At 39.2% G+C, this 26153-nt stretch overlaps 1 protein-coding gene across 1 annotated transcript in view; it reads left to right on the plus strand.

Moving 5' to 3' along the window:
- Positions 1-25506, plus strand: part of LOC140176710 (uncharacterized) — a 36932-nt gene extending 11426 nt beyond the window's left edge. Inside the window, exons 2-3 of the mRNA XM_072208255.1 lie at positions 24199-24662; positions 24772-25506. Of these exons, the coding sequence (XP_072064356.1) occupies positions 24199-24662; positions 24772-25506 (1199 nt within the window). The remainder of the gene's footprint in view (positions 1-24198; positions 24663-24771) is intronic.
- Positions 25507-26153: the final 647 nt, after the last annotated feature.

Consider the following 26153-nt stretch of genomic DNA (forward strand, 5'->3'; position numbering starts at 1 on the left):
CAATCCCTGTGGGATCGACCTCACTCCCGTGAGTTTTTATTACTTGATACGACCCGGTACACTTGCCGGTTAGTTCTGTGATGTTTTGTGAGGGATTCGTTTCTCAACAAAATATCTCATCAGTCTCTAATCAACGATTCGCATCGTCTCTCCTGACAACAGAGCATCTGAATCTGAGAATAGAACCTTCATGGTATAGGCCAGAACCATTGGCAGCATTCCTGATATCCGGAAAAGTCTAAACCTTGCCTGTGGTATTCCAAGTAGGATTTGGGAAGGGATGACTGTGACGAGCTTCAAACTTGCGAATGTTGGGCATAGTGACAGTGTTCAAAAGGACAATGGTCCTATTCTGACGCTAGTGGAAACTGACAGATGATTAGCCGTGCGGTGACAACGCATATGGATTTGTTTTCATCTGAGAGGATCATACAGCTTGCCATGGAAGGAGGTAACACATCTTTGGAAGAAGGCAATAGGAAAGCAGAGGTTCAGAAGCAACAAAGTATCTCCATATGCTTATCTGAAATTCCCACCAATGAATTACATAAGTATCTCTATCTTATTTTATGTTTTATTTATATTTTAATTATCAAAATCTCATAACCAATTTAATCCGCCTGACTGAGATTTACAAGATGACCATAGCTCGCTTCAAGCCGACAATCTCCGTGGGATCGACCCTTACTCACGTAAGGTTTATTACTTGGACGACCCAGGGCACTTGCTGGTTAGTTGTGCGAAGTTGTGAAGAAGTGTTGTAATAACGATTTCATGCACCAAGTTTTTGGCGCCGTTGCCGGGGATTGTTCGAGTTTGGACAACTGACGGTTCATCTTGTTGCTCAGATTAGGTAATTTTATTTTATTTTTAAGCTTTTTATTTTTGAAAATTCCAAAAAAAAAAGTTCTTCAGAATTTTTGAGAACGAATTCTAGAGTTTCATAAGATATATTGAAGCCTGGCTGGCTGTTTAGTCATGTCTAATTTTTTGGACTGAGGCTTCCACTTCTCATTAACATGCTTGTATGTTTTATGCTAAAGCTTGGCTGGCTATTTGGCCATGTCTAATTCTTTTGGACTGAAGCTTTCACTTAAAGCTTGGCTGGCCATTAGCCATGTCTAATTCTTTTGGATCGAAGCTTTAGACTAACATTGCATGATTCCTGGAATTCTTATTAAAAATTTTGTATCTCTTTATTTTCTTTTCCTAATTAATTTTCAAAAAATACCAAAAAAATTAATAAAATCATAAAAACAAAAAATATTTTGTGTTTCTTGTTTGAGTCTAGTGTCAAATTTTAAGTTCGGTGTCAATTGCATCTTTTTAATTTTTTCTCAAAATTTTCGAAAACTCATGCATGGTGTTCTTCATGATCTTCAAGTTGTTCTTGATGATTGTCTTTGTTTAATCTTGTGATTTTCTTTTTTTGTGTTTGTTGTTGTTTTTCATACGCATTTTCAATTTGTTAGTATCTCAACATTAAAAATCTCTAAGTTTGGTGTCTTGCATGTCTTTCTTTTCTACAAAAATGTTCAAAAATAAGTTCTTGGTGTTCATCTTGACATTCAAAGTGTTCTTGCATATTTTTCTTATTTTGATTCATAATTTTTATGTCTTGTGTCATTTTTGTGTTTTTTTCTCTCTTCATAAAAATTCAAAAAGCAAAAAATATCTTTCCCTAATTTCACTCATAAATTTCGAAATTTTGGATTGACTTAGTCAAAAATTTTTAAAATTTAGTTGTTTCTTATGAGTCAAGTCAAATTTTCAATTTAAAAATCCTATCTTTTCAAAACTTTCTCAAAAATCAAATCTTTTTCATTTTTCCTATCAACATTTTTGAAAATTTTAAATTGATTTTCAAAATCTTTTTCTTATTTTTAATTCACAATTTTCGAAAACTTTACTAACAATTAATGTGATTGATTCAAAAATTTTAAAGTTTATCACTTGCCTATTAAGAAAGGTTCAATCTTTAAATTCTAGAATCATATCTTTTTGTTTCTTGTTAGTCAAGTCATCAACTTTAATTTCAAAAATAAAATCTTTTTAAATTTCTTTTTCAAATCTTTTTTTTTTAAAAATAAATTTCAATCATATCTTTTTCAAAATTCAATTTCAAAATCTTTTCTAACTTCTTATCTTTTCAAAATTGATTTTCAAATCTTTTTCAATTAACCACTTAACTTTTTGTTTGATTCTTAAAATTCTTATCTTTTTCAAAACCATCTAACTACTTTTCTCTCTCTAATTTTCGAAAATCATTAACTTCTTTTTCAAATTTTTTTTAATTAACTAATTGTTTTAAATTTTAATTTTATTCTATTCCTTTTAATAATTTCGAATTCTAATAATTAAAATAAAAACAAAAATATTTTTCCTTTAGTTTTAATTATTTTCGAAAACTCTCTCTCTCTCTCATCTCTTTCTATTTATTCTATTTATTTACTAACGCTTCTCTTCTTATAATTCGAACCCTCTCTCCCTTTCTGTGTTCGAATTCTTCATCTCTTCTCTCTACATCATTCTTCTATTCTTCTCTTCTTCTACTCACATAAAGGAATCTCTATACTGTGACATAGAGGATTCCTCTTCTTTCTCTGTTCTCTTCTTTTTCATATGAGCAGGAACAAGGATAAGAACATCCTTGTTGAAGCTGATCCTGAACCTGAAAGGACTCTAAAGAGGAACCTAAGAGAAGCTAAAGCACAACTCTCTGGAGAGGACCTGACAGAAAGTTTTGAAAAAGAAGAAGTGATGGTAGTCGAAAATAACAACAATGGTGGAGATGCAAGGAAGATGCTTGGTGACTTTATTGCACCCTCTTCTGACTTCTGTGGAAGGAGCATCTCAATTCCTGCAATTGGAGCAAACAACTTTGAGTTTAAGCCTCAATTAGTTTCTCTAATGCAGCAGAATTGCAAGTTTTATGGACTTTCATTGGAAGATCCTCATCATTTTTTAGCTGAATTCTTACAAATCTGTGACACTGTTAAGACCAATGGGGTTAATCCTGAGGTCTACAGACTTATGCTTTTCCCTTTTTCTGTAAGAGATAGAGTGGTGCACGAAATTGTGTTCTCCAGGCTCGAACAAATCCTGGTAATGGCTCCAAAGCTTGGTGCTCTGATCTTAATTCATAGTTGTCACAACTTCGATACAACTAACCAGCAAGTGCACTGGGTCGTCCAAGTAATACCTTACGTGAGTAAGGGTCGAATCCCACGGAGATTGTTGGTATGAAGCAAGCTATGGTCACCTTGTAAATCTCAGTCAGGCAGATATAAATTGATAATGGTGTTTTCGAATATTATATAATAAAATAGGGATAGAGATACTTATGTAATTCATTGGTAGGAATTTCAGATAAGCGAATGGAGATGCTTTTCGTTCTTCTGAACCTCTGCTTTCCTGCTATCTTCATCCAATCAGTCTCATTCCTTTCCATGGCTGGCTTTATGTGATACATCACCACTGTCAATGGCTACTTTCGGTCATCTCACGGGAAAATGATCCAATGCCCTGTCACGGCACGGCTAATCGTCTGGAGGCATCACCCTTGTCAATGGCTTCATCTTATCCTCTCAGTGAATAATATGCTCACGCACCCTGTCACGGCACGGCTATTCATCTGTCGGTTCTCGATCATGCTGGAATAGGATTTACTATCCTTTTGCGTCTGTCACTAACGCCCTGCAATCGCGAGTTAGGAGCTCGTCACAGTCATCCAATCATTGAATCCTACTCGGAATACCACAGACAAGGTTTAGACCTTCCGGATTCTCTTGAATGCCGCCATCATTCTAGCTTACGCCACGAAGATTCTGGTTAGGAGATCTAAGAGATATTCATTCTAGCTTATTTCATGTAGAACGGAAGTGTTTGTCAGGCACATGTTCATAAGGGAGAAGGATGATGAGCGTCACACATAATCATCACCTTCATCATGTTCTTGGGTGCGAATGGATATCTTAGAAGAGAAATAAGAAGAATTGAATAGAAAACAGTAGTACTTTGCATTACTCTTTGAGGAACAGCAGAGCTCCACACCTTAATCTATGGAGTGTAGAAACTCTACCGTTAAAAATACATAAGTGAAGGTCTAGGCATGGCCGAGATGGCTAGCCCCCTAAAACGTGATCAAAAGATCATAAGGTAATCCAAAGATGCCTAATACAATAGTAAGAGGTCCTATTTATAATAAACTAGCTACTAGGGTTTACATGAGTAAGTATTTGATGTATAAATCCACTTCCGGGGCCCACTTAGTGTGTGTTTGGGCTGAGCTTAAGTGTTGCACGTGCAGAGGCCATTTGTGGAGTTGAACACCAGTTTTTGTGCCAGTTTGGGCGTTCAACTCTGGTTTTGGATCCTTTTCTGGCGCTGGACGCCAGATTTGGGTAGAAAGCTGGCGTTGAACGCCAGTTTACGTCATCAATTCTTGGCCAAAGTATGGACTATTATATATTGCTGGAAAGCCCTGGATGTCTACTTTCCAACGCAATTGGAAGCGCGCTATTTCGAGTTCTGTAGCTCCATAAAATCCACTTTGAGTGCAGGGAGGTCAGAATCCAACAGCATCAGCAGTCCTTTTTCAACCTCTGAATCTGATTTCTGCTCAAGTCCCTCAATTTCAGCCAGAAAATACCTGAAATCACAGAAAAACACACAAACTCATAGTAAAGTCCAGAAATGTGAATTTAACACAAAATCTATTAAAAACATCCCTAAAAGTAACTAGATCCTACTAAAAACATACTAAAAACAATGCCAAAAAGCGTATAAATTATCCGCTCATCACAACACCAAACTTAAATTGTTGCTTGTCCCCAAGCAACTGAAAATCAAATAGGATAAAAAGAAGAGAATATACTATAAATTCCAAACTATCAATGAAACATAGCTCCAATCATATGAGCGGGACTTATAGCTTTTTGCCTCTTGAATAGTTTTGGCATCTCACTTTATCCATTGAGGTTCAGAATGATTGGCTTCTATAGGAACTTCAGATTTCGAATAGTGTTATTGACTCTCCTAGTTCAGTATGATGATTCTTGAACACAGCTTCTTTATGAGTCTTGGCCGTGGCCCTAAGCACTTTGTTTTCCAGTATTACCACCGGATACATAAATGCCACAGACACATAATTGGGTGAACCTTTTCAGATTGTGACTCAGCTTTGCTAAAGTCCCCAATTAGAGGTGTCCAGGGTTCTTAACCACACTCTTTGTTTTTGCTTTGGACCTTGACTTTAACCGCTCAGTCTCAAGTTTTCACTTGACACCTACACGCCACAAGCACATGGTTAGGGACAGCTTGGTTTAGCCGCTTAGACCAGGATTTTATTCCTTTAGGCCCTCCTATCCACTGATGCTCAAAGCCTTGGGATCCTTTTTATTTCCCTTGCCTTTTGGTTTTAAGGGTTATTGGCTTTTTGCTCTTGCCTCTTGGTTTTAAGAGCTTTGGCTTTTTTCTGCTTGCTTTTTCTTTTTCTTTCTATATATTTTTTTTTTCGCCTTTTTTTTTTCTGCAAGTTTTGTTCTTTGCTGCTTTTTCTTGCTTCAAGAATCATTTTTATGATTTTTCAGATTATCAAATAACATGTCTCCTAGTCATCATTCTTTCAAGAGCCAACATATTTAACATTCTTAAACAACAACTTCAAAAGACATATGCACTGTTCAAGCATACATTCAGAAAACAAGAAGCATTGTCACCACATCAATATAATTAAACTAAGTTCAAGGATAAATTCGAAACTCATGTACTTCTTTTTCTTTTGAATTAAAACATTTTTCATTTAAGAGAGGTGATGGATTCATAGGACATTTATAACTTTAGGACATAGTTACTAACTACTAATGATCATGTAATGAAGACACAAACATAGATAAGCACATAACATAGAAAATGAAAAACAGAGAAAGTAAGAACAAGGAATGAGTCCACCTTAGTGATGTCCTTGAGCTCTTCTATGTCTCTTCCTTGTCTTTGCTGCTCCTCCTTCATTGCTTTTAGATCTTCTCTGATTTCATGAAGGATGATGGAGTGCTCTTGATGTTCCACCCTTAGTTGCTTCCAATAATTGTGTGGAAGAAAATGTATCCCCTGAGGTATCTCAGGGATCTCTTGATTTGCAGTCAAATGTTCTACCACTGAGCTATAGACCCTTGATGGAAGCTTTTGTCTTCCCTTTCCTCTTTCTAGAGGTTTCTCTGGCCTTAGGTGCCATCAATGGTTATGGAAAAAACAAAAAAGCTATGCTTTTACCACACCAAACTTAGAATGTTGCTCGCCCTCGAGCAAAAGAAGAAAGAATAGAAGAATAAGAAGAAGATATGGAGGAGATGGAGGGAGATGTGTATTCGGCCATATGGGTGGGATTGGGTGGGAAAGAGATGTTGGATTTTGAAGGAAAGTGGGTGTTTGGATGTGAGTGGTAAAGGGTTAATTAGGGAAGAGTGTTTATTGGGAATAGAGGATGATTGAGAAGAGAGAAGAGAGTGAGTGGAGGTGGGTGGGGATCCTGTGGGGTCCACAGATCCTGAGGTGATCCTGTGAGGTCCACAGATCTTGAGGTGTCAAGGCATTTACATCCCTGCACCAATTTAGGCATGTAAAATGCCCTTGCACACAACTCTGGGCGTTCAGCGCCAGGTTGGTGCCCATTTTGGGCGTTCAACGCCCATTTGCTGCCATTTCTGGCGTTGAACGCCAGAACCATGCTTGTTCTGGGCGTTCAGCGCCAGGATGCTCCCATTCTGGGCATTCAGCGCCAGAATTATGCTCTGTTCTGGCGTTTGAACGCCAGACAGATGCTCCTCCAGGGTGTGATTTTTCTTCTGCTGTTTTTGATTCCGTTTTTGATTTTTTTGTTTATTTTGTGACTCCACATGATCATGAACCTAAGAAAACATGAAAAATAATAATAATAAGAATTAGATAAACATTGGGTTGCCTCCCAACAAGCGCTTCTTTAATGTCAATAGCTTGACAGTGGGCTCTCATGGAGCCTCACAGATGTGCAGAGCCTTGTTGAGACTCTCCAACACCAAACTTAGAGTTTGGATATGAGAGTTCAACACCAAACTTAGAGTTTGGTTGTGGCCTCCCAACACCAAACTTAGAGTTTGACTGTGGGGACTCTGGTTGACTCTGCTTGGAGAGAAGCTTTTTCTGCTTCCTCTCTATGGTTGCAGAGGGAGATCCTTGAGTTTTAAACACAAGGGAGTTCTCATTCCATTGGAGGAATATTTCACCTCTGTCAACATCAATCACAGCTCTTGCTGTGGCCAGGAAAGGTCTTCCTAGGATGATGGATTCATCCTCTTCCTTTCCAGTATCCAGAACTATGAAATCAACAGGGATGTAAAGGCCTTCAACCTTTACTAACACGTCCTCTACTTGTCCATAAGCCTGTTTTCTAGAGCTGTCTGCCATCTCTAATGAGATTTTAGCAGCTTGCACTCCATAGATTCCCAGTTTCTCTATTACAGAGAGGGGCATGAGGTTTATTCCTGAACCAAGGTCACACAGAGCCTTAAAGATCATGGTGCCTATGGTACAGGGTATTATGAACTTTCCAGGATCCTGTCTCTTCTGAGGCAATGTCAGTTGATCCAGATCACTTAGTTCATTGATGAACAAGGGAGGTTCAACTTCCCAAGTATCAATGCCAAATAATTTGGCATTCAGCTTCATGATTGCACCAAGAAACTTGGCAGTTTGCTCTTCAGTAACATTCTCATTCTCTTCAGAAGAGGAATATTCATCAGAGCTCATGAAGGGCATAAGGAGGTTCAATGGGATCTCTATGGTCTCTAGATGGGCCTCAGAGTCCTTTGGTTCCTCAGAGGGAAGCTCCTTATTGATCACTGGACGTCCCAGGAGGTCTTCCTCCTTGGGATTCGCGTCCTCTCCTCTCCTCACAGGTTCGGCCATGGCGCTTATGTCAATGGCCTTGCATTCTCCTTTTGGGTTCTCTTCTGTATTGCTTGGGAGAATACTAGGAGGGATTTCAGTGATCCTTTTACTCAGCTGGCCCACTTGTGCTTCCAGATTTCTAATGGAAGACCTTGTTTCATTCATGAAACTTACAGTGGCCTTAGATAGATCAGAGACTAGATTTGCTAAATTAGAAGCATTTTGTTCAGAGTTCTCTGTCTGTTGCTGAGTTGATGATGGAAAAGGCTTGCTATTGCTAAACCTGTTTCTTCCACCATTATTAAAGCCTTGTTGGGGCTTTTGATCCTTCCATGAGAAATTTGGATGATTTCTCCATGTTGAGTTATAGGTGTTTCCATAAGGTTCACCTAAGTAATTTACCTCTGCTATTGCAGGGTTCTCAGGATCATAGGCTTCTTCTTCAGAAGATGCCTCTTGAGTACTGTTGGATGCAGCTTGCATTCCATGCAGACTCTGAGAAATCATATTGACTTGCCGAGTCAATATTTTATTCTGAGCCAATATGGCATTCAGAGTATCAACTTCAAGAACTCCCTTCTTCATAGGTGTCCCATTGCTCACAGCCAGCCAGCCAGCCAGGCTTCACATGCTTCATGAAACACTAGAATTCATTCTTAAAAATTCTGAAGAAAAATATTTTTTTTTTTCGAAAACAAAGGAGAAAATTTTGAAATATTTTTGAAAAATTTTTTTGAAAAGAAAACGAAAAGAAAATTACCTAATCTGAGCAACAAGATGAACCGTCAGTTGTCCAAACTCAAACAATCCCCAGCAACGGCGCCAAAAACTTGGTGCACGAAATTGTGTTCTCCAGGCTCGAACAAATCCTGGTAATGGCTCCAAAGCTTGGTGCTCTGATCTTAATTCATAGTTGTCACAACTTCGATACAACTAACCAGCAAGTGCACTGGGTCGTCCAAGTAATACCTTACGTGAGTAAGGGTCGAATCCCACGGAGATTGTTGGTATGAAGCAAGCTATGGTCACCTTGTAAATCTCAGTCAGGCAGATATAAATTGATAATGGTGTTTTCGAATATTATATAATAAAATAGGGATAGAGATACTTATGTAATTCATTGGTAGGAATTTCAGATAAGCGAATGGAGATGCTTTTCGTTCTTCTGAACCTCTGCTTTCCTGCTATCTTCATCCAATCAGTCTCATTCCTTTCCATGGCTGGCTTTATGTGATACATCACCACTGTCAATGGCTACTTTCGGTCATCTCACGGGAAAATGATCCAATGCCCTGTCACGGCACGGCTAATCGTCTGGAGGCATCACCCTTGTCAATGGCTTCATCTTATCCTCTCAGTGAATAATATGCTCACGCACCCTGTCACGGCACGGCTATTCATCTGTCGGTTCTCGATCATGCTGGAATAGGATTTACTATCATTTTGCGTCTGTCACTAACGCCCTGCAATCGCGAGTTAGGAGCTCGTCACAGTCATCCAATCATTGAATCCTACTCGGAATACCACAGACAAGGTTTAGACCTTCCGGATTCTCTTGAATGCCGCCATCATTCTAGCTTACGCCACGAAGATTCTGGTTAGGAGATCTAAGAGATATTCATTCTAGCTTATTTCATGTAGAACGGAAGTGTTTGTCAGGCACGCGTTCATAAGGGAGAAGGATGATGAGCGTCACACATAATCATCACCTTCATCATGTTCTTGGGTGCGAATGGATATCTTAGAAGAGAAATAAGAAGAATTGAATAGAAAACAGTAGTACTTTGCATTACTCTTTGAGGAACAGTAGAGCTTCACACCTTAATCTATGGAGTGTAGAAACTCTACCGTTAAAAATACATAAGTGAAGGTCCAGGCATTGCCGAGATGGCCAGCCCCCTAAAACGTGATCAAAAGATCATAAGGTAATCCAAAGATGCCTAATACAATAGTAAGAGGTCCTATTTATAATAAACTAGCTACTAGGGTTTACATGAGTAAGTATTTGATGTATAAATCCACTTTCGGGGCCCACTTAGTGTGTGTTTGGGCTGAGCTTAAGTGTTGCACGTGCAGAGGCCATTTGTGGAGTTGAACGCCAGTTTTTGTGCCAGTTTGGGCGTTCAACTCTGGTTTTGGATCCTTTTCTGGCGCTGGACGCCAGATTTGGGTAGAAAGCTGGCGTTGAACGCCAGTTTACGTCGTCAATGCTTGGCCAAAGTATGGACTATTATATATTTCTGGAAAGCCCTGGATGTCTACTTTCTAACGCAATTGGAAGCGCGCCATTTCGAGCTCTGTAGCTCCAGAAAATCCACTTTGAGTGCAGGAAGGTCAGAATCCAACAGCATCAGCAGTCCTTTTTCAACCTCTGAATCTGATTTCTGCTCAAGTCCCTCAATTTCAGCCAGAAAATACCTGAAATCACAGAAAAACACACAAACTCATAGTAAAGTCCAGAAATGTGAATTTAACACAAAATCTATTAAAAACATCCCTAAAAGTAACTAGATCCTACTAAAAACATACTAAAAACAATGCCAAAAAGCGTATAAATTATCCGCTCATCATAGAGCTAGGACATGGTTTGACTCACAACCTAAAGAAAGCCCGAACTCTTGGGAAAAGTTAGTCAATGATTTCTTAGCCAAATTCTTTCCACCTCAAAAGTTGAGTAAGCTTAGAGTGGAAGTCAAAACCTTCAGATAGAAGGAAAGTGAATCCTTCTATGAAGCTTGGAAAAGATACAAGCGATTGATCAGAAGGTGTCCTTCTGGCATGCTTTCAGAATGGAGCATCTTATGTATATTCTATGATGGTCTGTCTGAATTGTCTAAGATGTCATTGGACAACTCTGCTGGTGGATCTCTTCATCTGAAGAAGACGCCTGAAGAAACCCAGAAACTCATTAAAATGGTTGTAAATAACCAGTTCATGTACAGCTCTGAAAGGAATCCTGTGAATAATGGGACAACTCAGAAGAAAGGAGTTCTTGAGATTGATACTCTAAATGCCATATTGGCTCAGAATAAAATCTTGACTCAGCAAGTCAACATGATCTCTCAGAGTCTGACTGGAATGCAAGCTGCATTCGGCAGTACTAAGGAAGCCTCCTCTGAAGGAGAAGCTTATGACCCTGAGAATCTTGGAATGGAAGAAGTGAATTACATGGGAGAATCCTACAGAAACACTTACAATCCTTCATGGAGAAATCATCCTAATCTCTCATGAAAGGATCAACAGAAGCCTCAACAAGGCTTCAATAATAATAATGGTGGGAGACCACGGTTTGGCAATAGCAAACCTTTTCCATCATCTTCTCAGCAACAGACAGAGAATTCTAAGCAGAGCCTCTTTGACTTAGCAACCATAATCTCTGATCTAAGTAAGACCACTCATAGTTTCATGACTAAAACAAGGTCCTCCATTAGAAATTTGGAGGCACAAGTGGGTCAGCTGAGTAAAAGAGTTACTGAACTCCCTCCAAGTACTCTCCGAAGCAATACAGAAGAGAATCCAAAAAGAGAGTGCAAAGCCATCAATATGTCCAACATGGCCAAACCTGCAGACTTCATAATCCTAGACACTGGGAAGGATGAAGATGAATCCATCATCCTTGGAAATTCCTTCCTAGCCATAGCAAAAGCTGTGATTGATGTGGACAGAGGAGAGTTAGTCCTTCAATTGAATGAGGACTACCTTGTGTTTAAGGCTCAAGGATCTCCATCTGTAACCATGGAGAGGAAGTGATAAACCACTATTTTATGGTTTATATTGTGCTAAATTGAGTGGTTTTTCATCCATTATTCTCACGCTTATTCATAGAAATCGCATGTTTTACGTTTTCCTTCCTGATTTTGTGCTATGATTGAAAACATGCTTCTTTGGCCTTAATTTCACTATGTTTAATCCTCTTTTATTACCATTCAATACCTTGATATGTGCGTTAAGTGATTTCAAGGATTATAGGACAGGAATGGCTCAAAGGATGGAAAGGAAGCATGCAAAAATGGAAGGAATACAAGAAGTTGAAGAAGTTGCTAAGCTGTCCAGCCTGATCCTCTCGCACTCAAACGGTCATAACTTAAGCTACAGAGGTCCAAATGACGCGGTTCTAGTTGCGTTGAAAAGCTAACATCCGGGGCTTCGGAACGATATATAATTTGCCATAGCTGCCTCGAAGCCAGATGACGCGAACGCGTGGATCACGCGGATGCGTGACCTGGCGAAAACCCAATCCGCGCGAACGCGTAGACGACGCTTCCGCGTCACTTTCCCGCGACCTGAACGTAACAGAAATTGCTAGGGGCAATTTCTGGGCTGTTTTTGACCCAGTTTTTGGCCCAGAAAACATAGATTAGAGGCTATAAAGTAGGGGAATGCATCCATTCATTAAGATGTCTTCCATTATTCACTTTTTATAATTTAGATGTAGTTTTTAGAGAGAGATGTTCTCTCCTCTCTCTTAGGATTTAGGATTAGGATTCCTCTTAAAGGATTTAGGATTTTTATTATTTCAACTTACAATTTCTTCTCAATTTCCAGGTTCAATGTTCCTTTTATTTATTTTTCCAATTTAATTTATGAACTTTTCCATGTTACATTTGATATCTTTATTAATGCAATTTGAGGTATTTTAGATCTATGATTTTTATTTAGCTTTCTACATTCTTGGCTTTGGTTGATTAATTGGTAACTCTTGAGTTGTCAAACTCATTGTGATTGATAATTGATATCTTTGCTGATTGATTTAGATTCCTATAACTCTAGTCTTTCCTTAGGAGTTGACTAGGACTTTAGGTGTTAATTTAATTTAACCACTTGACCTAGTGGGAGCAAAAATATAATTCTCATCACCATTGATAAGGATAACTAGGATAGGAATTCTAATTCTCATACCTTGTCAAGAGTTTTATTATTATTAATTTATTTTTCCTGTCATTTAAATTACCTGTTCCTTATTTTAAAAACCCCCTATTTACAAGACTCATAACCAATAATAAAAACACCTCCCTGCAATTCCTTGAGAAGACGACCCGAGGTTTAAATACTTCGGTTATCAATTTCAAAGGGGTTTGTTACTTGTGACAACCAAAACTTTTGTAAGAAAGGAATTCTTGTCGGTCTAGAAGCTATACTTACAACGGGAATTTATTCGTGAAAATTCTAGATCGCACGAGAGTTTTGTTCTTCAAAAATGGCTCCGTTGCCGGGGAATTGCAAACGTGTGCCTTATTATTGGTTATTGTAAATATTTTTCTTTTGCTTGTTTATTTGTTTCTTTTTATTTTCCTTTTTAATTTTTATTAGCTACTATGAGTTCTCACCCCTATCGCTTTGAGTTTGGTTCCAATGTTGTTGCAAGGAATGAAAATTATAATAGGAACGTGCATCAAGGTCAAAACAATCAGAGATGGAAGGAGCCACGAGGATCTGATCAACCCTTTCGGCAACAACACCTTCCACAGTACCACAGACAAAGACCGTCCCATAATGCATGCCAAGACAATAGTTATGGTGGACCTTTTCGTGACAACCAACCTCCACCAAATTACTATGGTCAAGAGCCATTCCAGGGAGCGTATCAAGATGATGGATATGGTGGATCCCCTTGTAGTTACCAACAAGGCCCACCACATGATTATGAACTGCCTCCTCAACAAACCTTTGGACCACCATACTCACAAGCCCCTTACTACCAAACACCATCACATGATTCTAACCCTTATCCACCATACCAACCACCCTATGAGCCATATGAGCCATACATAGATCCACCCCAATTCCAACCCAATTACTCCCCAGAACCACCACCTCAATATTCACCATCTCCATATCCTTATCAAGAAGAACCACCTCCATATTATGAGCCCTCTCTCCCAACCAATGAACCCTCATATCTACCCCAATCTCCAATGGACGACACCCTTCGCGTTCTTCTTTAAGGGCAAGCGAAGATGCAAAGGGGCGTACTGGAACTCGCTACTGCCTTAACCGAGGTAGTAAATAAATTAGCTTCCCAACATCTGAGCATTCAAAGTACTCCCATGGCTACATGTGGGGAATCAAAAGAAGAGCGAAGCATGAAGGAAACACTAGAAACTTCGGTGGACAATGAGGAGCATGACTTTGTATTGGAACAAGTGGAGGAAGCCATAATAGTTGCAGAGGAAGAAGTGGTTGAAGATTTAGAAGATGCTGAACCTCCATGGGAATCTAGGATTGTAGAGTACCCCTCCAATAAGATTGAAATTGATGTCAAGAAGGCTAGTGCACAACCTCCATGGCATATTCCCTATGAAGACTTGGATGTGATAGATCAAGAAGTAAGTTCCCTTGGTGATGAGAATCATGGATCAAGTCCTCCTAGTGATAAATCTACATCCGTAAATGAACTCCTTGAATATGAAGACTCTTCCCTGATTGAGTCTGAGAATAATGTGGAAGCGAAAATCCTTAGAAAAGGGCGGACGGGAGTTGAGTACGCTTTGTCAAGAATGTTGGAGACTTCTCCACCTAGGTTGTCGTCTACTCCTTCACTTGAGTGGGTAAAACTTATCTCTGCTCGTTTTCATATCCCACTTGAGTACGGTATTCTTGAAATGGACGGCCAACTCAGGAAGCTTTGTGGCATAAAGCGTAAGAGGAGACTGTTTAGTGATTGGAGTTACAAATCCAGGCTCATCAAGGTTAAAATTTCAAGAGTTAGATATAAGGACTCGACCGGTGATAATTTGGTTAGATCTAAAAGAAGAGTTTGGTACTCCATAGAGAATTCAGATTGCTTGCCACCCGGATGGAATCATGATGATCAACAAGAAGACGGGTGCAAAAGCAAGGTTTGGGACCCCAGAATTCAGTCTAGAAATCAACACTCTTGGGGCCTTGTCACTTGCTTTAACCTGCTTGAAGGCTTTCTGCGCCTAGTTTAGGATCCCAGAGGCCATTGGAATTACAAACATTGGTGGAAATTTCTGGATGAGTTCAAGCACAAGCCACCATAATAGGGAGCTCACCAAATGTCCAACTTAAGGACTTTAACTAAAAGTGCTAGGTGGGAGACAACCCAACCATGGTATGATCGTTCCTTTCTCAATTTTAATTTTATTTCGTTTTGTTTGTTTTTAGTTTTATTCTATTAAACCTGGAATCATGCATAACGCTCATATTAGCATTGCATTCTGCATACTGCATTATTATTAAAAAAAATATTTCGCACGTGACGCAACAGCGTCGACGACGCGTCCGCGTCATATATGCCTCAAGGAAGAAAAGAGATTTTACAGAGAGTCACGCGACAGCGTGGCTGGAGGCGCGCCTTTAGCACAATTTGACCCCACGCGACTGCGTTGCTGACGCATCCGCGTCATGTGGAAAAAATGCCTCCCACGCGTCCGTGTCACCCACGCGAATGCGTGCCCTAAAAATTGACGTAAAAAGGGGTGTATGGCATCAAGTTGTGATGGAGTGGCGCTGGAACCGTGCTAGAAGCACAGCCCTACCACACGAACGCGTGCCCCACGCGTCCGCGTGCCCCACGCATCCGCGCCGTTTTTCAAAAAAAGGCCAACCACGCGATCGCGACCCCACGCGACTGTGTCACCCTAAAATTTGACAATATGAGTTTCAAACAGAGAGTTGCGCGACCGCGAGGCTGCCCTCGCGCTAATGGCACAAATCGATCCACGCGACCGCGTGGATGACGCATCCGCGTCATTTCGTAGAAGCGCTATCCGCGCGAACGCATCACTCACGCGTCCACGTCGCCTGCGCCGTACAGCTTATCCAGATCAGCCAAATATCTTACCTTTTCTTCCCCAAATCTAATCTTTTCTTTCCCTTCTTATTTCTTTCTTCCCCCTTTCTTACTTTCTTTTTTCTTTTCCATTGGTGTTAAAATTCTCTTCTTCAACTATTGCATTTTTTTTGCATTATTATGGTGCTTCTTGACTTGTTTTATTGTGATTGGGTATATTATTCATAAGTCAATGCTAATTTTTATAATACTGATATTCCTTTTGCATTGATATGCACTTAAACTATCTTGCATTACCCACACTCTCTTCCCCATTGTTGCAACTTTTGCACTATTGATATGCCATTTGCTTCCACTATTTTCTCACTTGCATGTTGTAGCTACCATGTAATTGAGACCTTTATTATTTGACATTAACACCCATATTTTATTTATGTCTTATCTTTATTTCTGGGTTACTTTCCTTCTTTTTCTCTTCTTTCAGGATGGCCATCGAGGAAGGGAAAGGGAAAGCTTCTAACTGGGGAGATAGGCAAGTCAATCTGCACAATCTATAGAGAAAGGCATCAGTTGGAGCAGCCCATCCACTTGTACATCTTAGCATGCACCGAGGACGGTGCAATCTTTAAGTGTGGGGAGGTCGATACCGATCTCCATGGGTTAGTTAGTTCTTTTTTCAACACCAATGTTAATTTGTTAATTGCTGCATTTGCATGTTTGTTTGATTTTATGCATTTAGTTACTACTTGGTTGAAGTAATATTTTCTTTTTCAATAAATTTTTATAGTATTTCACTAATTTAAATTGAAAAAATTGTGTTAAACTTGTTTGGAAGTTGTATTTGGAACATGGTTTTTGAGCCAAAGAATACACAACCTGTGAGATTTTGAGCTTATTTATATGGTTACATTATTTAACCATAAATTTTTATTCTTGTGTGTTTTCTTCTCTAGAATTGCAATCTTTGCTTTGTTCCATTCTATATGTCCATTATTTAGTGTATTTACATGCTTGCATATGATTGAGGCCATTACTTGTTTTAAGCTCACTAATCCCAAATAAGCCTACCTTTTACATCACCCTTGTTAGTCCCCTTGAGCCTTTTAATCCCATTCTGTTCTATAACCACATTACTATAAGCAGAAAAACACTTAAATATCCCAAATTGAATCTTTGGATAGCTTAAGATAGAAAATGTGTATCAATTAAGTATGGGAAATGGTGGAAACTTGGGTTGATGAAAGTGTATAGTGTTTCATTGACAAAATATTAGGAATTTGGGTGCCTACTCATGTAAAACAGAAAAATCAAAAATCCATGTGCGTTGATGTTATTTTTGCTTTATTTTAAATAAAAAAATAAAAAAAATAAAAAAATAAAAATATTCAATAAATAAGGGGACAAAATTACCCCAATGTTAAGTTAATGAAAAATCAATGCATATGTGATAAAATTAAAGAAAAGTTGATACATGAATATGTATTGTAAAAGTGGGAATTATGGGTAGCTAGGCATGAATTTAAAATATATAGAGTGTGTGTATAGGTGAAGAGCTTAGGTTAATTAAAGATTCATATTATAGCTCACTTGGCCATATATATACCCTCACCCTTACCTTGGCCCCATTACAACCCTGAAAAGACCTCATGATGTTTGCATTGGTATACTAAATATTTGTTGATTGGTTAGATGAAGAACAAAGTTTAGAAAGCATGATTAGAGAAGAGTAGAGTGAATTACCCTATACACTTGAGAGACTAGAGTGATATACACTACTAGTGAGGGTTCAATGCTTGATTCTATGTTCCCTGCTTTCATGAGCTGTCTTCTTACAAGTTACTTGTTTTTACTGTATAATTTGAATTAGTGGAATTTGATTTATGTTTATCCTAAAGAACTTATTTACTTTTGACCAAGTAGGTAGAATCATTTCTGTATGTAGTTGCATTCATATAGATAGGTTGCATTTCATACATCTTACCATTCCCTTTCACTCTTCTAGTTCTCTTAAGCTTAGCATGAGGACATGCTAATGTTTAAGTGTGAGGAGGTTGATAAATCACTATTTTATGGTTTATATTGTGCTAAATTGAGTGGTTTTTCATCCATTATTCTCACGCTTATTGATAAAAATCGCATGTTTTACGTTTTTCTTCCTAATTTTGTGCTATGATTGAAAACATGCTTCTTTGGCCTTAATTTCACTATGTTTAATCCTCTTTTATTACCATTCGATACTTTGATATGTGCGTTAAGTGATTTCAGGTATTATAGGACAGGAATGGCTTAGAGGATGGAAAGGAAGCATGCAAAAATGGAAGGAAACAAGAAGTTGAAGAAGTTGCTAAGCTGTCCAGCCTGACCCTCTCGCACTCAAACGGTCATAACTTGAGCTACAGAGGTCCAAATGACGCGGTTCCAGTTGCGTTGGAAAGCTAACGCGTGGATCACGCGGATGCGTGACCTGGCGAAAACCCAATCCACGCAAACGCGTAGACGACGCTTCCGCGTCACTTTTCCGCGACCTGAATGTAACAGAAATCGCTGGGGGCAATTTCTGGGCTGTTTTTGACCCAGTTTTTGGCCCAAAAAACACAGATTAGAGGCTATAAAGTGGGAGAATACATCCATTCATTAAGTTGTCTTCCATTATTCACTTTTCATAATTTAGATGTAGTTTTTAGAGAGAGAGGTTCTCTCCTCTCTCTTAGGATTTTAGATTAGGATTCCTCCTAAAGGATTTAGGATTTTTATTATTTCAACTTACAATTTCTTCTCAATTTCCAGGATCAATGTTCCTTTTATTTATTTTTCTAATTTAATTTATGAACTTTTCCATGTTACATTTGATATCTTTATTAATGCAATTTGAGGTATTTTATATCTATGATTTTTATTTAGCTTTCTAAATTCTTGGCTTTGGTTGATTAATTGGTAACTCTTGAGTTGTCAAACTCATTGTGATTGATAATTGATATCTTTGCTGATTGATTTAGATTCCTATAACTCTAGTCTTTCCTTAGGAGTTGACTAGGACTTTAGGTGTTAATTTAATTTAACCACTTGACTTAGTGGGAGTAAAAATATAATTCTCATCACCATTGATAAGGATAACTATGATAGGAATTCTAATTCTCATACCTTGCCAAGAGTTTTATTATTATTAATTTATTTTTCTGTCATTTAAATTACTTGTTCCTTATTTTAAAAACCCCCAATTTACAAGACTCATAACCAATAATAAGAACACCTCGCTGCAATTCCTTGAGAAGACGACCCGAGGTTTAAATACTTCAGTTATCAATTTCAAAGGGGTTTGTTACTTGTGACAACCAAAACTTTTGTAAGAAAGGAATTCTTGTCGGTCTAGAAGCTATACTTACAACGGGAATTTATTCGTGAAAATTCTAGATTGCGCGAGAATTTTGTTCTTCAGGAAGCATGAAAAGCTTCTCTCAATACAGAGTCAAACAGAGCCCCCACACTCAACTTCTAAGTTTGGTGTTGGGAGGCCAACATTAAGCTCTGAATCTCTGTGAGGCTCTCTAAGAGCTCACTGTCAAGCTATTGACATTAAAGAGGCGCTTATTGGGAGGCAACCCAATTTTATTTAATTATATTTATATATTTATTTTCCATTATTATTTTATGTTTTCTTTAGGTTGATGATCACGTGAAGTCACAAAAACAACTGCAGAATTAAAGCAAAATAAAAAACATCATAAAAAAACAGCACACCCTGGAGGACAGACTTACTGGCATTTAAACGTCAGTAAGGATAGCAGAATGGGCGTTTAACGCCCAGCCTGGCTGCATTCTGGGCGTTTAACGCCAGAAAAGGGTGTCTGGCCAGCGTTAAACACCAGAATGGGACAGCAGACTGGCGTTTAATGCCAGGAAAGGTAGCAGAGCTGGCGTTAAACGCCAGATTTGGCACACTGAGGGCGTTTAAATGCCAAAATGGTGCAGGGACTCGAATTCCTTGACACCTCAGGATCTGTGGATCCCACAGAATCCCCACCTACCCCACCTCTTCTTTTCTCCTCTTCACACCTTTCCATAACACTCTTCCCCATACACCCTTGACCAATCACCTCAATACCTCTCCCCCAAACACCCTTCACCTATCAAATCCTACCCTCTTCTCCATACTCTCTTCACCACTCACATCCATCCATCATTAAACCCCACCTACCTCACCATTCAAATTCAAACAATTTTCCTCCCAAACCCACCCCTAAATGACCGAAATCTCTTTCTCCCCTACCCTATAAATACCCCTCCTCACTACCTTCATTTTCACACAATATACACATTATTACCCACCTTGGCCGAACCCACCACACATCTCCATCTCCTCAATTTCTTCTTCTTCTTCTCCTCCTTTCTTTCTTCTTTTGCTCGAAGACGAGCAAATATTTTAAGTTTGGTGTGGAAAAAGCCCCACTTTTTGTTTTTCCATAACCACTAATGGCACCTAAGGCCGGAGAAACCTCTAGAAACAGGAAAGGGAAGGCAATTGCTTCCACCTCCAAGTCATGGGAGATGGAGAGATTCATCTCAAAGGTCTATCAAGACCACTTCTATAAAGTTGTGGCCAAGAAAAAAGTGATTCCCGAGGTCCCCTTTATGCTCAAAAAGAGTGAATATCCGGAGATCCGACTTGAAATTCGAAGAAGAGGTTGGGAAACTCTCACCAACCCAATCCAACAAGTCGGGATCTTAATGGTTCAAGAGTTCTATGCCAATGCATGGATCACTAAGAACCATGATCAAAGTGTGAACCCGAACCCAAAGAATTGGCTCACAATGGTTCGGGGGAATTGCTTAGATTTCAGTCCGGAAAATGTAAGGTTGGCGTTCAACTTGCCACCAATGAGAGGAGATCATCATCCTTTTACTAGAAGAGTCAACTTTGATCAAAGGTTGGACTAAGTCCTCATGAACATCTGTGTGGAAGGAGCTCAATGGAAGAGAGACTCAAGAGGCAAGCCGGTTTAATTGAGAAGGCCTGACCTCAAACTCGTGGCTAGGGGATGGCTAGAGTTTATCCAACGCTCTATCATTCGCACTAGCAACTGGTCTGAAGTTACTATAGATCGGACCATCATGATCCATAGTATCATGAATAGAGAGGAAGTAGAAGTTCATGAAATCATACCTCTAGAACTCTACAAGGTGGCGGACAAGCCCTCCACTTTGGCAAGGTTAGCCTTCCCTCACCTCATCTGTCACCTATGCAATTCAGCTGGAGTTGTCATAGAGGAAGACACCCTCATTGAAGAGGACAAGCCCATCACTAAGAAAAGGATGGAGCAAATAAGAGAGCCCACTCATGGACCTCAATAAGAGCATGAGGAAATTTCTCATTAAGAAATCCCTGAGATGCCTCAAGGGATGCACTTTCCTCCACATAACTATTGGGAGAAAATCAACACTTCTTTAGAAGATTTAAGTTCCAACATGGAGCAACTAAGAGTGGAGCACTAAGAGCACTCCATCATCCTCCATGAAATTAGAGAGGACCAAAAGGCCATGAGAGAGGAGCAACAAAGGCAAGGAAGAGATATTGAGGAGCTCAAGCACTCCATAAGATCTTCAAGAGGAAGAAAAAGCCGCCATCACTAAGGTGGATCCGTTCTTTAATTTCCTTGTTCTTATTTTTCCATTTTTCGATTTCTATGCTTTATGTTTTATCTATGTTTGTGCCTTTATTACATGATCATTAGTGTTTAGTGTTTATGCCTTAAAGCTATGAATGTCCTATGAATCCTTCACCTTTCTTTAAAAAAAAAGTTTTTAACTGAAAAAGAACAAGAAGTACATGACTTTCAAATTTTAAAATAGTTTAATTATTTTGATGTGGTGGCAATACTTTTTGTTTTCTGAATGAATGCTTGAACAGTGCATATTTTTTATATTGTTGTTTATGAATGTTAAAATTGTTGGCTCTTGAGAGAATAATAAAAAAGGATAAATGTTATTGATGATCTGAAAAATCATAAAATTGATTGTTGAACCAAGAAAAAGCAGTGAAAAGAAGAAGCTTGCGGAAAAAAATGGCGAAAAAAATAATAAAGAAAAAGAAAAAGCAAGCAGAAAAAGCCAATAGCTCTTTAAACCAAAAGGCAAGAGCAAAAAGCCAATAACCCTTTAAAGCAAAAGTCAAGGGTAAAAAGGATCCAAAGCTTTGAGCATTAATGGATAGGAGGGCCCAAAGGAATAAAATCCTGGCCTAAGCGGCAAAATCAAGCTGTCCCTAACCATGTGCTTGTGGCATGAAGGTGTCAAGTGAAAAGCTTGAGACTGAGCGGTTAAATTCATGGTCCAAAGCAAAAAGAGTGTGCTTAAGAGCTCTAGACACCTCTAACTGGGGACTCTAGCAAAGCTGAGTCACAATCTGAAAAAGTTCACCCAGTTATGTGTCTGTGGCATTTATGTATCCGGTGGTAATACTGAAAAACAAAATGCTTAGGGTCACAGCCAAGACTCATAAAGTAGCTGTGTTCAAGAATCAACATACTGAACTAGGAGAATCAATAACACTATTTGAATTCTGAGTTTCTATAGATGCCAATCATTCTGAACTTCAAAGGATAAAGTGAGATGCCAAAAATGTTCAGAAGCAAAAAGCTACAAGTCTCGCTCATCTAATTGAGACTAATCTTCATTGATATTTTTAAAATTCATTGTATATTCTCTTATTTTTATCCTATCTTGTTTTTAGTTGCTTGGGGACAAGCAACAATTTAAATTTGGTGTTGTGATGAGCGGATAATTTATACCCTTTTTGGCGTTGTTTTTACATAGTTTTTAGTATGTTTTAGTTAGTTTTTATCATGTTTTTATTAGTTTTTATTCAAAAATCACATTTCTGGACTTTACTATGAGTTTGTGTGTTTTTCTGTGATTTCAGGTATTTTCTGGCTGAAATTGAGGGACCTGAGTAAAAATCTGATTTAGAGGCTGAAAAAGGACTGCAAATGCTGTTGGATTCTGTCTTCCTTGCACTCGAAGTGGATTTTCTGGAGCTACAGAATCCCAATTAGCACGCTCTTAATTGCGTTGAAAAGTAGACATCCTGGGCTTTCCAGCAATATGTAATAGTCCATACTTTGTCCGATATTGAATGGCCCAAACTAGCGTTCAAAGTCAGCCTAAAATTTCTGGCATAAAACGCCCAAACTGGCACCAGAATTGGAGTTAAACGCCTAAACTGGCACCAAAGCTGGCGTTTAACTCCAGGAATAGCCTAAGCACGAAAAAGCTTCAATGCTCAGCCCAAGCACACACCAAGTGGGCCCCGAAAGTGGATTTCTGCATTATCTGCACTTAGTTATTCATTTTTTGTAAACACTAGTAACTAGTTTAGTATAAAAACTACTTTTAGAGGTTTATTTTACAGCTTATCTTTAATCTTATGTAACTTTTACACTTTGAGACCTCCATGGGAGGCTGGCCACTTGGCCATGCCTACCCTATTTTCACTTATGTATTTTCAACGGTGGAATTTCTACACCCCATAGATTAAGGTGTAGAGCTCTACTGTTCTTCATGAATTAATGCAAGTACTATTGTTTTTCCTTTAATTCACCCTACTTCATCTCCAAGATATACTCTTGTTCTTAATTCAGTTAAGTCAGAATGAAGGGGTGACCCGTGACAATCACCCAATCTTCGTTACTCGCTTAGCCAAGATCCGCGTGCCTGACAACCACAAAGCGGTCTACATGATGTTCAACGTAGTCATTGGACGCCAGCCAGAGTATATTCTCTTGGGTCTCTAATCAACGATTCACATCGTCTCTCCTGACAATAGAGCATCTGAATCTGCGAATAGAACCTTTGTGGTATAGGCTAGAACCATTGGCAGCATTCTTGAGATCCGGAAAGTCTAAACCTTGTTTGTGGTATTCCGAGTAGGATCTGGGAAGGGATGACTGTGACGAGCTTCAAACTTGCGAATGTTGGGTGCAGTGACAGTGTGCAAAAGGACAATGGTCCTATTCCGACACTAGCGGAAACCGACAGATGATTAGCCGTGCGGTGACAGCGTATATGGATTTGTTTTCATCCGAAAGGATCATACAGCTTGCCATGGAAGGAGGTAACGCATGGTTGGAAGAAGGCAATAGGAAAGCAGAGGCTCAGAAGCAACAAAGCATCTCCATACGCTTATCTGAAATTCTCACCAATGAATTACATAAGTATCTCTATCTTATTTTATGTTTTATTTATATTTTAATTATCAAAACCTCATAACCAATTTAATCTGCCTAACTGAGATTTACAAGATGACCATAGCTTGCTTCAAGCCGACAATCTCCGTGGGATCAACCCTTACTCACGTAAGGTTTATTACTTGGACGACCTAGTGCACTTGCTGGTTAGTTGTGCGAAGTTGTGAAGAAGTGTTGTGATCACGATTTCGTGCACCAAGAACCCTAAAATCAAGTTGAAAACTTTGATAAAGAAGGCTCAGAGCAAGTGGAATGTTGATCTCACAATAACCAAAGCTGCCAGAGTGAAGCAGCAAGCCTTGGATGAGATTAATGGTACTTATGGAGAGCAACATAGGAGGATTCATGACTATGCTGCCGAGTTACTGAGGTCAAATCCAGGTTCCACTGTCCAGATACAAGTGGAAAGACCTCCTGAATTTCAATTGGAGACACCAATTCCTGGTAAGGACATGAGACCACGATTTGAGAGGATCTATATCTGCTTAGATGCTTGCAAACAGAGTTTCATGTTGTGCAGACCCATGATCAGCCTTGATGGATGCTTTATCAAGACTCCATATAGGGGTCAACTTCTAACAGCCATTGGATGGGACCCCAATGATCAGATTTTGCCAATTGCCTATGCTGTTGTTGAAGCAGAGACAAAAGACTCGTGGAGATGGTTTTTGCTGAATCTGTGTGACGATTCGGGAGTTGATAAGATCGGATGGTGTACATTCATGAGCGACCAGCAAAAGGTATCTCTCAATCTAAGCAGTACTCAACTAAAATTGTCTAATTAATTTTGTCTTTAATTCATGTTGTGCTATTATTGACTGGTGCTATTTTTTAAATTCTGCTTCCAAGGGATTGATCCCTACCTTTGATGAGTTGCTGCCTGGCATAGACCACAGGTTTTGTGTCAGGCACTTATATAGCAATTTCAGAAAAAGGTTCCCAGGTGTACAGCTAAAGATGATGTTGTGGAAGGCTGCAAAGGCAACATATATCCAGGAGTGGGAGAGAAGGATGAAGGAGATTCAGCTGATTGATCAAGGCGCTTATAATCATCTCATGGAGATCCCTGCCAAGTATTGGAGCAAGTCCAGGTTTAATTATTTTCCTAAAGTTGATACACTTGTAAACAACATGTGTGAGTGTTTTAACTCTGTTATTGTAGAGGCTAGAGAGAAATCCATTGTGTCTATGTTAGAAGATATTAGGGTTTATCTAATAAATAGGTGGGCTGACAACAGACAAAGTATAGTTACATATGCTAGAGAAATTTTGCCAAAAATAAACAAGAAAATTGAAAGAGAGTTTGATAAGGGTGGGGAATGGTTGGCCATATATGCAGGTAGGGACAAGTATGAGGTGTGTAGCAGTCAGGGTAATAGAGACAAATTTGTTGTGGACTTAAACTTACATGAGTGCTCCTGTAGAAAGTTTCAACTAACAGGTTACCCTTGTGAGCATGCCATGAGTTGCATTAGGAAAATGTGTTTGGATGTTAAGAACTATGTGAACAAGTGCTACAGGAAGGAGACCTATGTGGCCTGCTATCAACATGTAATCTACCCAGTGAATGGACCAAATCTCTAGGCTCGGACTGAGAATGATGATGTGTTGCCACCAGTGTTTAGGAAACCAATAGGGCACCCAAAACTAAGCCGGAACAAGACTGGTGATGAGCCACGCAACAATGGACCACTGGCTAAATTATCCAGGACTGAACAACAAAAATGTTCCTACTGTTTTGCACTTGGTCACAACAAAAGAACCTGCCCTAGAAAACGTAAGGTGGAGGCCTCAGCAAAAAAAGGTAAAGTTGTTGTTGTCAATTTGAACAAAATTCGTTATATGTGATTGTTGTTACTATCTGATGAACCCAATTTGTTGAACCCAATCCCCTGATGTCACTGTTTGTTGTTACTATTTATAGAATAAAGCAGCTCCACAAGCCAAGAAAGGTGCTAGCACAACTAGGACTCCAAACTCCAGCAACATCCCAGCCAAGACAACAACACAACCAGCAACAAAACTTCAGCCAAAGAGAAAGAGTTGTACACAAGTTGGAAGGAGCCAAGAGTCACAAACATCCTCCAAGAGACTTAGATGCAGTAGCAGCGCCAGTCAACCCCAGCCATCGACAGCAACAATCACTAGCCCATCAAGTAGGACCCTGAAGTTCATGGCAAAAACACCACCTAGGGCTTGGAAAGCATTGGAATGAAGAACATAGTAGATTT

This window comes from Arachis hypogaea, chromosome 12 (assembly GCF_003086295.3).
Source record: "Arachis hypogaea cultivar Tifrunner chromosome 12, arahy.Tifrunner.gnm2.J5K5, whole genome shotgun sequence".
In the NCBI taxonomy this organism is placed as follows: Eukaryota; Viridiplantae; Streptophyta; class Magnoliopsida; order Fabales; family Fabaceae; genus Arachis; species Arachis hypogaea.